The 16073-nt window shown below is 37.0% G+C and overlaps 1 protein-coding gene across 1 annotated transcript; it reads left to right on the forward strand.

Moving 5' to 3' along the window:
* The first annotated feature begins 816 nt into the window (after positions 1 to 816).
* Positions 817 to 10983, forward strand: LOC112557909 (cubilin-like). The gene is made up of 7 exons (XM_025228043.1): positions 817 to 1066; positions 6764 to 6847; positions 7399 to 7580; positions 8185 to 8326; positions 8966 to 9188; positions 9992 to 10119; positions 10706 to 10983. The coding sequence occupies exons 2-7, from the start codon at positions 6784 to 6786 to the stop codon at positions 10981 to 10983; spliced, it is 1017 nt and encodes a 338-aa protein (XP_025083828.1). The 5' UTR covers positions 817 to 1066; positions 6764 to 6783.
* Positions 10984 to 16073: the final 5090 nt, after the last annotated feature.

Here is a 16073-nt window from a genome sequence, read left to right on the forward strand (position 1 = left end):
GCACTCACGGCACCTCATGGAGGTTGATGGGCAAACCGCCTCATACAGGTTAGAGTTAAGTTGTCTCATAAGTAAGTAGTCAAGTGAGCAGAGATAAAGTCTCCCAACGAAAATAATGAAAATATTTCTTATTTTCTTCCTTTTCAGTAGGGTTAACATTGGTACTAACTAAAGAGAAATGACGCATTTTATTATTTTGGTTTACTTGCACTGTACACTAATTAGTTAATGACTATCGTTTTTTCCAATGCACACTATAATCATCAGTTAATTGGTGTAGGTTTCTGCCAATACACACTAATCAGTTTAATTCAGTGCATTTCTTTAACTGCAAGCTGATCAGTTAATTACTGTGCTTTGTAATCCACTGCTTATGAATCAGGCAAAGACTGGTCGTGGACTAAGGTGGGTAGATCATCTAATCAAGGTAAACGAATTGTATTGTTCCGTAGAGAGGCGTGGATGAGAGTTGTGATTATGTATGGTTTGTCAGATAACATTTGTATTAACTTAAAAGACATACTCGATCATTTCCGTTCTGTAAAAATGTTTTAACCTCATAGTTAAGAACATGAAACTTTGTGGTCATTAGCTTCATGCTCGTATGGGACGAGTGTAGCTTAAGAACGACAGAATTGTTTACTAAATCGCAATGTGTTTCAGGTTCCTCGTGCTCCTCGCCGCTATTTATAATTATCTATAGATTACTATTTATAACTAGTCTCAATGACTCCGAGTGGAGTTCGCCTGCGTGTCCTCCGTTCTGATTCGACAACGTTCTCTTTGTCACCTGCCACGGTCGTCAACAATAGAAAGTGGATTTTCTGTCTACGTCGGGTACGTTACCTTCAGCGACCCCAGGGTACCCTATCAACATTTGGCGCATTTTAAGGATCCTCCCCACCCAATGGGAGTCACGTCTACCCGTGTGACAGCGAACTGAGACCTACATCAGATCAGTCGTCAGCGAGTGGGGCCTGCCAAAGCATTTTTCACCTTTCTTTTCCACTTTGCCGTGTACTGAACAGGAAGCTCGAGCCTACACCTAAAGTACCTGTGACCTTCTGTAAGTAAAATTACCTTTTGTAAAATCTACTGCCATGGTCGCTTAGTCTCAACTCTGACATTATGCTGCTCATGATTGCATGATGACCACACATATCAGTTGAAACAAAGGAAGCTCAGGTTACAGACATGACTCGTTTTCTTTACGAAATCGCTTTGGTGGTAGAACAAGGGAATGAAAGTAGAGTGTTTAGAAGTTGCTTGCCTGTAAATGTTAATGAATTCATTGACCTCTTTGCTTAAGATATTGTTAAAGTTGAGACCAGGAATATTTACAACTTTGATTAACCCATGAGAGAGAATTTAGTTTTGCAAATTTAGTTTAGGCACAGCAGTCCTTTCGATAACATCCTGCGTGCAAAACAAGATCGCATAGGGAATAGGCTATGGAAAACATCCTTTGAAAGTGTCTTACAAGGATGTGAGAAGGTAACCTTAGCCTCATTGCTTTCACATTTAAGTGCCACGGCATTTAAAAACAGCCAGGCATTCAAAAGGTCTGGCTTGTTATTTACTTAAATTTTTTGGGGGAAAATTTTCTAGTATTGCAGAGAGCAGAGAAAGGTAAACAATACTATCAATGGCTAGGGGTCAGGAAACATTCCACAGACGAAACTGTTTACTTATTCTCAAGGACATCTTGACATCTTCCCCCAAAGCATTATGGGAAAAATCCTGGCGGTGTTGGAGCAAACAAAAAAAAAAAAAAAAAAAAACGGTGTTGTGCTGTATTAGATATTTGCAAAACATCTACTTTTTCACTATAAGAGCTATGTAACATGTGTAGTGGTAGGACTCGTCACTCTGCAAGTTCTAAAATAAAAAACTATATATATTTTAGGCATGATATTATTTTGCAAACAATAACAGGGGAACCCGGTAGTGTAGCGGTTAAGACATTCTCTTCGCGTCGCCCAGCGGTGGGCGCACAAACGGCTCCTTAGGCTTGCGCGTCGCCCACAGGTGGTACACGCATTGTTGTATTTTTTAAAGACATGTACAACTCATAATTTACGAGAAAAAACGCATAATTCAGCTAGAATAATCATTTCTGAACAAAATTATCTCCCTTTCATGTGAAAGGAAGTGCGTTTACGGGAATTCCCAGAGATTTCCCATACTGCCCGTTCTTTTCCGTTCGGAAACATGGCGAGGTGGTTCACGGTGCGCGAGGCCTGCGACTTTGTCATGGACAGCTCGGAAGATGAAATGGAGGTGGTAAGTGACGACAGTGACGACAGTGACGACTGTGACATAGAATACGAGGCAACGAACGAGGAAGGTGACGACACGTATGTAATGAACACTGACAATGAGACATTAGATGACAACCACATGGTGGGAAGTGACGACGACGACGACGAAATCGAGAGCCATCCTGCGCCTCTTACTTCGGAGGCAGAAAATACCAGCAACAACAACCTGCTGGAGGATATTTCTGGTTCAGACAACCTGGATTTCAACGAAGTATGGTGCAAGAACCTTCAAGATTTTCCGATGAAGCCAGACTTCATCGCCACGCCAGGTTTGCAGGGCCCACTCAATCTCCCCCCCTGGGCAGATTGTAAGCCCATTGATTTCTTTAGGCTTTTTATTACTAAAGAACAGATACGAAAGATGAAAGCAGAAACAAATGCATATGCTACTGAGAAAATAAATAAGTACAAAAGGTCGAATGCTAATATTCCAGCTAGGTCTATGATAAACAAATGGAAAGGTGTAACAATAAAGGAAATAGAGAACTTTTTAGCAATAATCATACACATGAGTCTTGTCAAGAAGCCCAAAATCCAGGATTACTGGGCAAAACACCCCATCTTACAAACAACATTTGCTTCAAAGCTTATGAAGCGAGAGAGGTTTACTAATATTTTAGCCTTTTTCCATCTAAATGACAATTCTTCAGCAGTGCCAAGGGGGGAATCTGGTTTTGATCCACTGCATAAAGTGAGACCCTTTGTTGACCATTTGAACCATGTAAGTAGTTGAGAAAACTTATTTATTTTTATTTGTTTACATACTTTTATGATAGTAATGTCATGTGATATACATGTTTTAGGTACAGTTATGTTCTTTATATTTTTATTGAAGAGACAAATATGGTTGTGTTGATAAATACATGCCACGCCCACTTATTGTCATTGTAAGTGTACATGTTGTATTATTTATTATCATATATAAAATTATAAAATTAACAATTTTACACAATATATAAATAACTTTCAAAAGCACTACTAAGTAGTAAATAACAGCTGTTTTGATTTTGAAGTGGTTTGCATTTAGAATACAAGAGTGCCACGCCCCCCCCATTTAGCACTGTATAAATAACCAATAACACTTATTCTTCAGATTTTTCAGACAACATACATCCCAGAGCAACACCTAAGCATTGACGAGCCATGTGTCCATGGAAGGTAGCTGGGCTTCAAGGTCTACATGAAGGACAAGCCAACAAAGTGGGGGCTAAAGCTGTACGAGCTATGTGAAAGCCGGTCTGGGTATGTCTGGCGATTTGAAGTCCTCTGCGGCAAGCCTGGCCTGAGCAACAGACCCTACGATGTTGTTCAACGCCTTCTGGAGCCCCTGAAGTCTCTCGGCTACTGCGTGTACACAGACAGATATTATACGAGTGTAGCCCTTGCTGAGGACCTGGCCTCCTGCAACACCGGCTTCACAGGAACAGTGATGTGCAATAGAGTGGGCCTGCCAAAGGAATTCATGCAAAAGAAGTTGGACATCGGTGAAGCGACTTTAGGCGCCACAAGAACCTGATGGTACTCCGGTGGAGGGACAAGAAGGAAGTCTCTGTCATTTCCACCATTCATAAGCCCCAGATGGGAACTGTACCGACTTTCCGTGGAGAAAAGAAGAAGCCCACAGCTATCATGGAGTACAGCAAGCACATGGGTGGCGTTGATCATAGCGATCAGATGATTTCATACAATCCTTTTCATAGGAAAACGATGAAGTGGTGGAAGAAGCTTGCATTTCATCTTCTGTCACTTACCATGGTGCAATCGCACTGTCTATATTTAAAAGTCAGAAAAATGATTGGTAAGCCAGGTATGTCTTTTGAAGATTTTGTGATTTCTGTTGGTACAGATTTGATGAGCATTCCAGAAAATGGCAAACTAACAGGAGCTGCTGTACCCCAGCAACCTGAACAACTTCGTCTATATGACAGTGGCAGGCATTTTCTGGGTCTCCTTAAAGGCAGAAAACAATGTCTTGTTTGCTATGAACGGCTGAAAGAACAAGGTACAGATGCCAAGTACAGAAGGGGGCATACCAAGAAGACAAGTATGATGCAAGCTGTGCAGAAAAAAAGAAGCCATTGTGTGCAATTCCCTGCATGGAGGTCTACCATACAAAGAAGAAGTACTCTGAACCCCACAGGACGTAAGTATAAATTTACCCATTGCCAGGATACTTGTATTTGATTTATTCATCCAAATTGTTTTATGTGGTAGTGTGTTTATATATTAAAAAAAAAAAAAGTAAAAAAAAAACAAAAAGTAACAAAAAAAAAAAAGTAAAAAAAAACAAAAAGTAAAAAAAAAAAGTATAAATAAACTTTACATGCTATGTAAATGCTTCAATAATTTATCAAGTGGCAGTTTTTAACAGTATGTTTTGATAAGTGTTGCAGGTGCATCTCCTGGATGCAGACAAAATTCCGAGGTCAAACGTTGACCTCCCCATGACATGCCTATGACTTCTCAGTGTGCAGTGCAAAATGTATCTGGCAGCCTATGTGATGTCAAGGGGATGTCTTACTTCTTTTACTTCAGGAAATGTAACTGCAAGTACCTGATGTTTTAGTGAGGTCACTTGGGTTGCAAACTCTGTGGTGTAGTGTAAACAATGTGAACAAGTGTTGATATATTCCTATACTGAGACCTAAAGCAACAGTTATGTAAGAATATAAAAAGTAAATCATTTGCTAACATAGTATGATCATTACACAATATTATTTTGCTCAGTTTTGAGATTATGAGTTTGCAAGCCTACCCATGAGAGTATACACATCCCGACAGTGAGCAGAATTTGCAACCATGGTTTCATTATTCTGGAGCCTTTACATGCACAATCTGACTTTTTCTTCAACAAGAACAATGTTTGTTCATTTCAACTTGATATTCAGTCATCAAAATGTGATTCCTGATGTGTAACTTGTGCCAGCATGATGAACCTGTACCAACCTGTGGTAAAATTTTTTTAAAAATTCAATTTCACTACCTGATTTGCTTGGGATTACCTAAAAAGTGACTTATTCATGCAGCATTCAGTAGGAATATTTTTTTTTACTAAGTTTATCTCTTATTATCATTAACATTTTGTTCTATCTATTATAGTTTTTTTTTTATGATTTTTTGAAAGTGGTCAATTTACATGCGCATAGGGTAAAAGACCTAGTAGAAACCTTACGCAGCCAAAGAGTTAAAACATTCGCTTGTCATCGCTTTTTAGTGAGAAATGCAGGGTTCAAATCTCGTTTGGGGACACTCTGTACTGACACTTGTCTGGCTTTTTCTGGTACTCGGTTTCCTCTCCATGCCCTCTCCTACATATACGAAATCACCTGAAGTGGAAGGACTTTCCTACTAAATAAACCAACCATCACCAACGATAGCAATATTCAGTGAATATGAATGAGTTTCAAGCTTTGGTGTGGAGTTTATGTGACCTGTAGCAGTGAGATACTGTGACAACAGTTTTTACCTTAGTGTAGCATGATGGTGTGTGCACACATCTTCGTACTTTCTTTATCAAAGGTGATCGTACATTACTGATTCTTCCAACTCTCGGTTTGCATTCTTTTGTGTGCATTCATCTACACGGAGAAATGCGATTTACAAATTCTATTAATATTATCATTTCTCTCAATTAAAGTCAAGTGTGTTTAGAAATAAGATAACCAAGAGAAAAAAACTTGTAAGTCATTCACCATTTAAAATGACAAAAGTATTCGATGTTATAGCCTGTCCACGTTTTTCAAAAGCCTATTGCAAAGAAAGTGCAGAATGTTATTGTTTAAAAATGATTTCTAACAGAGTTCTGTAACATCAAACGCTGTCTGGGTTTTTAAGACTTTTTCCCTCTTGCCAGTACATCCTGAATTTTTACAAAAGTCTTTATAACTTTTTTGTCTATGACATTTTATAAATGAAACAGTGCCTGTCAATGTATATGGTGGGTGGATGGCAATTAAAACCTAATAAAATCTTGTCAGGAAAACTGGTTTCAATTATGACCCAGACGAAAGCTGTAAGTTGCTCCATGGCAATCATTAATTTTTTATGTTTGTTTTTATCCGTTTAAAAATTTTACCGGTTAAACGTGTTAAACCGAAGAAAATGCGACATACCTGTACTACCCAAAACTGTACTATGAGAAAAAGAAAATTTGCAATGGTACCGAAGAGAGAGAGAAAGATTTGCGTGCGGATGGCGCTACAACAACCTCTATCTCTGTTGTTTTGAACTTTGTTGTCCTGTTACCGAATACACGATGACAACCTCTCAGTGGTGCGTGTATAAGTTTGAATCAAAGAGTTTGATCAAATTTTGACAGCAACATCACAACTGGAAGAGTTTAGCGGCAGAAATCAATCCAGGTGAAGCCTGACATCCTAATTAGTTACATAAATAACCCATAAAAACACACCTGATAATTGCTTTCTGTATTTGTTGACTAGGTGGAAGGGTCACCAAACCAATGGCTAACCTTTGTTTCTTCCTGCTACTTCTCCTCACTGCTGTATCCAGGACTACAAGTACCAGTAAGTGGCACATAGACGGATTTCCTACTTCTATAGTCAGAGACAGGACAAGGTGTATAGTCATAGCTGGGTTATTGCTGTAATTTAATAATAATCTAACAAATAACTCAGAGTGGTTATATGGAGTAGGGAACAAAGTTCAGAAGACAAGAAAGCTTAAGGGTCAACAGGATAAAAGACATTTTTAATTAAAAACTAAATGAGTAGCAATGAAATGAAGAAATCAATGTTAAAGGCACCTACTTTTATCACAAAACCGATCAGAGTGCAAAATATCAAGATTAAAATGAAATTGCAGAAAATATTGATTCGTTATATTGTTGACATCAAAATGTGTTTTTTACTTAATTTATCCTCACTACATGGTATTTGGTTTTAAAATGATCTTTTCTGGACTTTTGCGAATATATTTGTTTTACCCTTCACATGGTTTATCAACTATTCAAGTTTACAACTGAAAGAAGTTTTCTTGGTGCTTTTAGAATTACACAGAAAGTAAAACTCTGTGGCCAGAAATCCCACACGTGATCATTTGTTTTTAAACTGATTAGCGTGTGACATATCCATCCCAATCAACTACAATGGGACCATCGAGTCGCCAGGATTTCCAGATGAATACTATGGGGACCAGAACTGCTCGTACAGTTTGCAGTTCAGTTCTCTGGGCATCTGGCACATCAACTTCACCTTCTTTAACCTTCCAAACACATCATGTGACACTGACTACTTGGAGGTAGACGATTGCATTCCATTGACAGACACCTGTAAATACAAGGAGTAAATTGGAAATGTTATTTTAATTGCTTTATGAAATATTGCCTTTTAACAATTGGATTTACGATCAGAATGATAAAACAATAGTGGATAAACAGTTTTGTCAAAACTAACCGGTATCATGAGATATGCAGACAGGGAAAATAGATTTATAATATTGTTTAGGTTTTTTCAAAAATATTTATAGTAGGTTAAATAATAAAACACAACTCCTTTTACCACTTCCCTTTTCTGCGTGACTTGCGTTCGTGTTGTGTGCTTTCATGTGTATGTCTGTGGTGTGTGTGTTTTTTGTGTGTTTGTGTGTGTGTGTGTGTGTTTTGTTCGTGAATGTATGTGTCTGACCCTTTGTTAGCTCCGTGTTATATTTTAAACGCATTGATATTTCATTTGTGCAGACAAATGTGTTAAAAAGAATTATCTTTATGCAACAAAGAAAAATCCACAGGCACGTAAAATCACAGAGAAAAAGATTTAATCTTCTTTTCTTGAAGTTTTGGGACGATTTTTGCATTTAATCGTTTGTGAATACCTTTGAAAGCTGTTCTTTAAATTGATTTCAGGTGGACTATAATTTGTCTCAGCAAAGGTATTGTCACAACTCGCCGCCCCCTAACCTGACAAACATCTACCAGTTTCGGTTCGTTTCCAGCTTTAACGCGTCCGCAGGCTATGGGTTCCAGGCTCGTGTGAGCATGGCGCTAGGTAAGTGAGCCCTAGTGTTTAAACACATACAAAAAATAGACATAATATTTTTATAAACTTCCATATAATTGCAAAGAATTATTTCGGATTTCTCAAGCCTTACAGATGTAGAGCGCACAATTACAAATTATTGTCCTACTACTGCTGCTGAGTAGCAACTATCATTTAAACGTAAAGGATGTCTATAAAATTTCAAAGGTATATATTTCTCACAAAGAACAGTATACCTGGAATATATAAACATTAAATGAGGCTCTGTTTCATCCATATCTGTACAAAATAGATAATTAAGCGCACACTGAGGAACAAGCGTTGCATAATTGTGATCAAGGAAATTGCAGTTTTATTATCTCTGATGCACGTCTACAGAGTTAGTCCCCTTTACTGAACCGCAACAGAAGCTCAGCAGCAGCGGCGACTCTTCCTGGATGCAAGCTTAAGTCCTTGAGCCAGGTGGCCAATCAAAAGGCTCAAATAGGGTCCTTGTATAATCTTCCTTTTGGAAAAGAAAATGTGCGACCGGTCAAAAGATTCCTGGTTCAAACCATCTTTTACCATTGGAATACAGTGTTATGTAAGTGTACCTTGTTATTGATATTATTGTCAATTATTATGATTGTTTGGTCTCCTTTTTTGCAGAATGTGGAATGACAGACATACGTCTCCAAGAAAATATTCCATTATTCTTGTACTATAATTACCTCGAGCCAGTGGAAGGAAGGTGTGAATGGAGAGTAACGGCAGACCAGGGGCTGTCCATCATGATGATAGGCAACACAAACTCCAATGACTACGAGTTCATAAAATCGAAATTTAAAATTTACAAAGGAACAACCAAAGACCAAAGTTCTTTGATCAATTTGTGAGTTGCAGTCAAAGTTACTGTTTATAGCGAGAAAAGATAATATATTAGTTTTAACTTACCGAAGGATGGAGCAATCTGTGCAGTTGTGCTTTGAGTGTTAGTATATCAGTATTGCATAAAGAGGTAATGGGTTTAAAAACTGGCGCCGATGACAAGAATTTTCAATCAGTATGCAGTAGTAGTCTGACGGGAGATCTTGAGAAACATCGTCTGACTATACTAACTGGTCATAAGGTCGATCTCTTCTGTGAGTTGGCTGCGAATCGGACTAAAAGAATCGCAAAGTGGGCAGCATTTCTGATATTTTTACAGTGTCTGGTTGAGACTTACACATTATTATCTCCAAATAGTGGGGTTTTTTTGTTTTGTTTTGGTTTTTTTTTAAGCGTGTTGCTGTAATACAGCAGGCTATGAAATTATAATAGAAAGGCAGAGGTTGTAACTTCTTTCTTGACACACATTGGGAGTCTACAGATTCATAGCAGGCGCAGGGACCCGGCAAAGAGACCTGTACAAATTCAAAAGACGTATGTTCGAACGATAAAGAAGTTGTAAAAGAACGGTACTGTGTAGTAATAATCTATAGATTATAACAAAAGCGCCCTCCCACCATGTAGGGCTGGGAAATAATTTCAGGCAGTTCCCCACTGGAGTTGGATCCACACACATGCTTGCTGTCTAAACCATGTCACAGTGATGATGAAAATATCGAGTCAATTCATATGTTGATTTATAAGATTCGTATTTTGTTCGACTTAACGATTGCCTGATTGGAGTAATTTTTTTGTGATTGATTAAAGTCAGACCAAAAACAACGAGTTTGCTGTAGATGAGGCATCCAACACCATACTCATCGAGTACATCGCCGACGTCACTTTTTACTTCGAGTTGAGAGTGACGTTCAGGGCGTACAAAGCCTCACAGAACTGTAAGTACTCCAGACAGGATCCTACAGTAATCAGCTGGTATTCATCTCTTTTTGTATATATATATATACACACACACTAACAATTTTAATATAACCTAACGGAAATTATTCAGAAAGTTGGACATGTCACCACGTAAGAAAGGAATATATATATAAATACTTTTACACATGAAAGTGCAAATGTGTAAACGAATCCTGTTGTGACTATGCAACTATTTACATTTTTGTTTTAACTAATGGTTGCTTATGATACAATTATTACTTTTTGCCAGAAAAAAACTATTTAAATATCAACGAAATACACAAGCTGCGGCTCTAGACAATGTTTGCTGTAGTTTGGAGGAAAATAAGCTCCTATCCCGGTGTGCAAACTAATGTTCTCTACATCACATCTATAGCTTGATTCTTTTCTCTCTGCAGCAGCTGTAAAGTTAAAACGCACTTATTAAAAGTTAAAATGAAAAATGGACTTAAATAGTAATCGTGTATTGATACACATACGGCTCTCTCTATATATATAATGGAAATAATGGATTTGTTTCTTTTCTTTTTTTTTCCTTTTTTTTTTTTTTTTTTGCTTTTACAGCAACATGTGGTTCAGAGATATATGCCGAAAATGGAGAAGGAGACATCGGTTTGATTGCAAATGAACTTCAATACATTGAAGGAATGTACAGGAACAGAATCTGCGCGTGGACTATTGAAGCTGAAGAGAACGAAGTCATTCAGCTCGTCGTTACAGAGTTTAGAATCCTAACTGAAATACCCGGATGTAACGACTCGGCCCGGAGTTATCTGGAGATTTACGATGGATCACAAGCAGCCAGCAGCTTACTTGTTCGGTACAAACTTATAAAAACATAATACTCGTATCTATAGATTTACTTCAGTACATACACTTTTAAGAAAACAGGTGATTATGCCTGAGGGTTTTTTTTTTATGTTTTTCAACGGGTCTTCTGGTAAGAGAGGTGATAGTTATAGCAGCTGACTCATTAGAGGGTTGGGAAAGATAAGGCAACTGGGGTGAAGAGATGGGCACTGCCCTAATTTAAAGTTGAACCCTAACGACATTAAAAAGTCATGGGACGACCTTTATTAGTTGACAAAAACAATGAAATGTCTGCAGAGAATGCAGTCTTGATGCGCTGCTCCCTGTAACATCTACGACCCGACGTCTTGTGGTTGTGCTGACACTCGACGAAGAGTTCGGCTTTACTACGGCTTGGTTTACAGCTCGTTACAAGTCTGTCAATAAAACTGCCAGTAAGGAACCCTTTTTATTTAAAAAGTGATTGTTTGTAGTGGGCTTTCCCATTGTGAATTTAAGGTAAGGACCAAAGTAAGTCAAATTTAAGCTTAAATGCTATGTGTCTTCTTCAAAAGCAGATCTCTTTACAAAAACAAATATCTTGAAATTATCACGTGAATACTAAAAATTAATATAATTATCTCCAAGCACAAGGACTATCACCGTAATGAAGCTAGCGATATCCATACCTTCAAAACATTTTAGATTTGGAAATGAACATTACTCAAACGCAAAAATACAGTTTTTAGAACAGCTGCCAAAATTTAAAAGGATGTTTGACTCATTTGTTTAGTTATTTTCTTTTTCTACTTTTTATAACTGTTTCGTTTGTTTTATATTTTTTATATTGCTCTCTTTCATGCACTTTTTTCATCTACGGCAAACACGACATTAGCAAAGGCAAAAGAAAGAGCAGTTAACGAAAAAAATACATCGATAACACTTAAAACCATAAATATATGTTGGTGTGTAATCACGCTAAATAATGAATACATGTTTTATATCTGTCTGTAAATGTCATATCCTTCATTGTAATGAACACATGTTTTATATCTTCTTTCTGTAAATGTCATATCCTTCATGGCAGTAACGTCATCAAATTCTATTGTCATCTAGAGTAGAGGTTGCTTACGGTATTATTATGAATTTGGTATCGCTTGAGGCAACCACCATCTTTGAGTAATCAAGAAATCGCGGTTTATGAACGAGTGTCAGCGATCTTGTATTCACGGTCCAAATTCAGGCAGTTCATGGAGACATTGCGCTCACACTGAGGTAAGATTTCCCACTATAAATCATTTAGAAACAATTCAATATATATTGTCGTCTATTATTGTTTTAGAATATTATGCCCCCATGTAGGGTCTAGTAACACAAAATCAACTTCGCACAGTGACAGCTTTGTTATGTGTACTCTGTAGATCGACTACTTGTCACTATTATGGTTAGTATTTAGCGAATTGTTTTATCTCTTTCTTCTTGTGGTGTTGTTATTATTTACAGATGACTGCTATGAACCGGATTCTAACCGAAATATGCGTATCTATGGCAAAACAACAGACAACAATATCAATAATCTCCCTTACGATACCTTGACGAGATGTGATTGTAGCCATATTAGTTATATTGTACATCTGACCCAGGCAAGAGAACTTCAGAAATACTAGCTTCCCACCAACAGACCAGATGACAGAGAATAGCCTCAACCTCACCGTCTCTCATTATTATTGAAAGTGAAATATTTGGTGTGAATGTGAGCCACTGTCAATGTGCTACCCATAACCATGTCTATCTATAGAATGCTATAGATGTACTACACAGATATGGGCTGAATATATTCATGATTATTTGTGGATGTCCGTGTATGAATATCTTTCAATTTACATTGAGCAATTATACATGTTTAATTTTTTTGTAAACAATTATGCTGCTTATTTGCATGCATGATCTGAATATGTTCAATAGGTGTGCACACACATATATGATTAAATACTTTCAAATATGTATATTTATAAATACGCCAAAGGCTTACATTGAAAGTATTAAACGATTACTTTTATACGCGTTTACGCTTTTTCATACGGGTATGTCTGTGTAAATATGAGTAAGTGTGTTTTACTTGTTCTCTTATTGTTTCAATTACAATGTGTTCTGTTACTAAGCATACCTCTCTCTTTTATATATATATGATTAAAACTGGTTATGATTTCATTGTTTTGAAGGATTAATATCTTTTTTATTTTCTTCGCTTCATCGTCTTACGGTTTCGGTGTTTATCATCAACTTCTTGTTTTATCGTATTATTTCTTGTTAAGATATATCATTTTGACTATTTACTTACACACGTTTAAGATTTCTCGTTGCATTATTAAGTGGCAGGAAGCTGTGATACTTTTGAAAGTGAAGAATGAAGTTCAATATGTTTTACGATTTGTCACTTGATGTTTAATTTGACTAAGTAATTAAGTCTAACAAAATATTTGATTCAACTCTCTGGAAGTTCAAATGTTGGGAAGTTAAAAGAACAAGTATTTTTTTTTAAACACCACTGCATCTCGACTGTATTCATCCAAATATTAAAAATAGTTCAACGAGTTTGTTTAGAGGAGCTAGATATGTATATATTTTATTCAATTACTATGCTTTTTCATTAACATTAGTTTTCATAAGTTTTAACTTTGTTGTGCCATTTTAAAAGAAATAAAAATGATTACTTAATATATGAAGAGTTTAATTAATGATATAGTGTTCGAATCTGGTTATCCAATTAAACATTGATGTTTTATTTCTGAAAGATTTTAGCTTCAGGTCTGAAATACGAGAGCCGAGGTTGCCATCGCTGTGAAAGAAGGTAATCTACCAATCAGGTAAAACCTCTTTTCTTTTCAGTATTTAGAGAATACTTCAGTAAAAGGCAATCAAAAGTGAGTATTGTGGAAATTTACTTATGGTTTATTGCTTTGACACGACAATATCTTTACTGCGTAGAAATATAAAGTGCATTTATTTATATGTAAAACTGGTAAGTTTACCGTTTTGTCAGAATAAAACATGTATCAATTCTATGTATAAATATTTCTAGAAGCAAAATATAAGTTGTACATATAATGACATGTATCAGCGACCGCAACATTCCAATAATTGTGAATGTATTCCACAGACAAAAGCGCTCAGGTTACGTTTTTTCCCGATGTTATCATAAAAGTCCATCTAAATAAAGTATTAATAAAGGCGACCCCTTATTTCAGCAGAAGGCACATAATTATAGTCACATTAAAAGGGACGTACAATGTCCCACCTAGGGTCTAGTGTGGCTTGTTGTCTAGCCAAGGACCGCAAGAAGGGGGTGGGGAGTATGTGCCAGCCCAGAGGGGTAGACAATTACCTACAGCCGAGCGCCACCAGGTGGCAATCAGAGGTGTTCATGACATCCAGGAAGTGACACTGAGGGTATTCCCCCACCTTTCCCGCAGAACCAAGTTTTTTTTCTGAAATGCAAATACACTTTCTTTGTATCGATACAAAATTAGGGTTAAGAGACATTAAGGGGACGTAATTACACTGTTTACTGAAGTAGTAGAATTTTTCAATGATGATGATGAAGAGGAGGAAGAGGAGGATCATGATGAGGATGATGAAGATATTTTTCGTCCCATTTTCAAAAAAATTAAAAGCCCACTACTTAATCTTGGAAGAGTTAAATGCTTAATATCGCACACTATGCTGCTTATGAACTCACACATTAAATTGTAATGTTTCACTACTGAAAGATTTTAGTTTCAGGTCGGCAATTGGAGAGCCGAGGCTGCCATGGCTGTCAACGAAGGAAATCCACCAATCAGTTGAAGAATATTTCTTTCAGCATTAATTAAATATTTTGGTACATGGCACTGGAAGGGTTTGTGGTAGGAATTTGCATATGGCTCATTGCTTTGGAACTAAATTAATCATACTTTTCTACATGAAATCCTAAAGTGAACTAATTTCTATGTGAACTGAATATATCTTCTTTATTGTAACAAAACGTGTACCTTGGATCCACGTGTATCATCAGTGTAGACTGAAACATTCAGATACCTTGTGGACTGTGTTGCACTGGTGTTGACTGATGATGTGACACATCTACCAGCAGTTTATGAGATCGCCACACTTGGACAACCATGTGTCTACCTGTCGTCTTCACCCGTTTTCATGCATTAACACGGGTACACTAGAGTCACTCGTCTGCTGAAATGTCTCTTGAATGACTCAACATATTAGTATCGCTACGACTTCCCAATCTCATTAGTATATTGAAGATGAATGGTTGTGTTTTGCATTTCTGCATTATGTTTGTTTCTGTTAATTACAAGAATTATCGTAACCAAAAAAAGTGATTTATTTTTATAACATATACGACAAGGACCGTATTATAAAAAACCAAAAATAAGTTGATTTAGTTTTTAAAGTAATCAGGTTTTAAGGGACTATAGATATATAAAATCCCCGAACGTTTCACCAAACATAAAATTGTATAGAATCTTCTCAATAAATATTAGAAATTGACTTAAAGAATTATTAAACATAAATTATTAATCTATAGAGTTAAAATTCACTTATTAAAATATCAAAAGAACAATTAATTATTTTATATAGTGAGCAAAAGTGCATGTATCAACAGCCATAAAATATATATGTTTGTTTTCACAGACGCATGAGGTTCAGCAACAAATGCCAGAACCGGAAAAGACATCAGTCAGCACAGACGGCGCTAATTACATCAACAGGTACTGCAGGAATGGAATCTGCACCTGCATTATTGCAGCTTAAAGAGGGCGAAATTATTCATCTCGTCATTAAAGAATTTAAAATCCAAATTGAAAGTACCTGTTGTAACGAATACCCACACAGTTATCTGGAGGTTTACGATGGATCACAAACTGAAACAGTTTGCTTATCCGGTACGGCGCTTCTCATATCTGTACGTTTACTTAAATATTTACACCTTGTGTGAAAAAAGCAATCGAGTGTAGCCGAGTGGTGGGGGTTGTGATGTGACGACAACAACCTTCACACACTCGAACAAAGGCAGGAACAGTCAGCAGGTGTGCGACCCTTTAATACACGGGCTTGTACAATGGCCACGGCTGCTCTCTCGTTTCGT

Source organism: Pomacea canaliculata, linkage group LG2 (assembly GCF_003073045.1).
Source record: "Pomacea canaliculata isolate SZHN2017 linkage group LG2, ASM307304v1, whole genome shotgun sequence".
Taxonomy (NCBI): domain Eukaryota; kingdom Metazoa; phylum Mollusca; class Gastropoda; order Architaenioglossa; family Ampullariidae; genus Pomacea; species Pomacea canaliculata.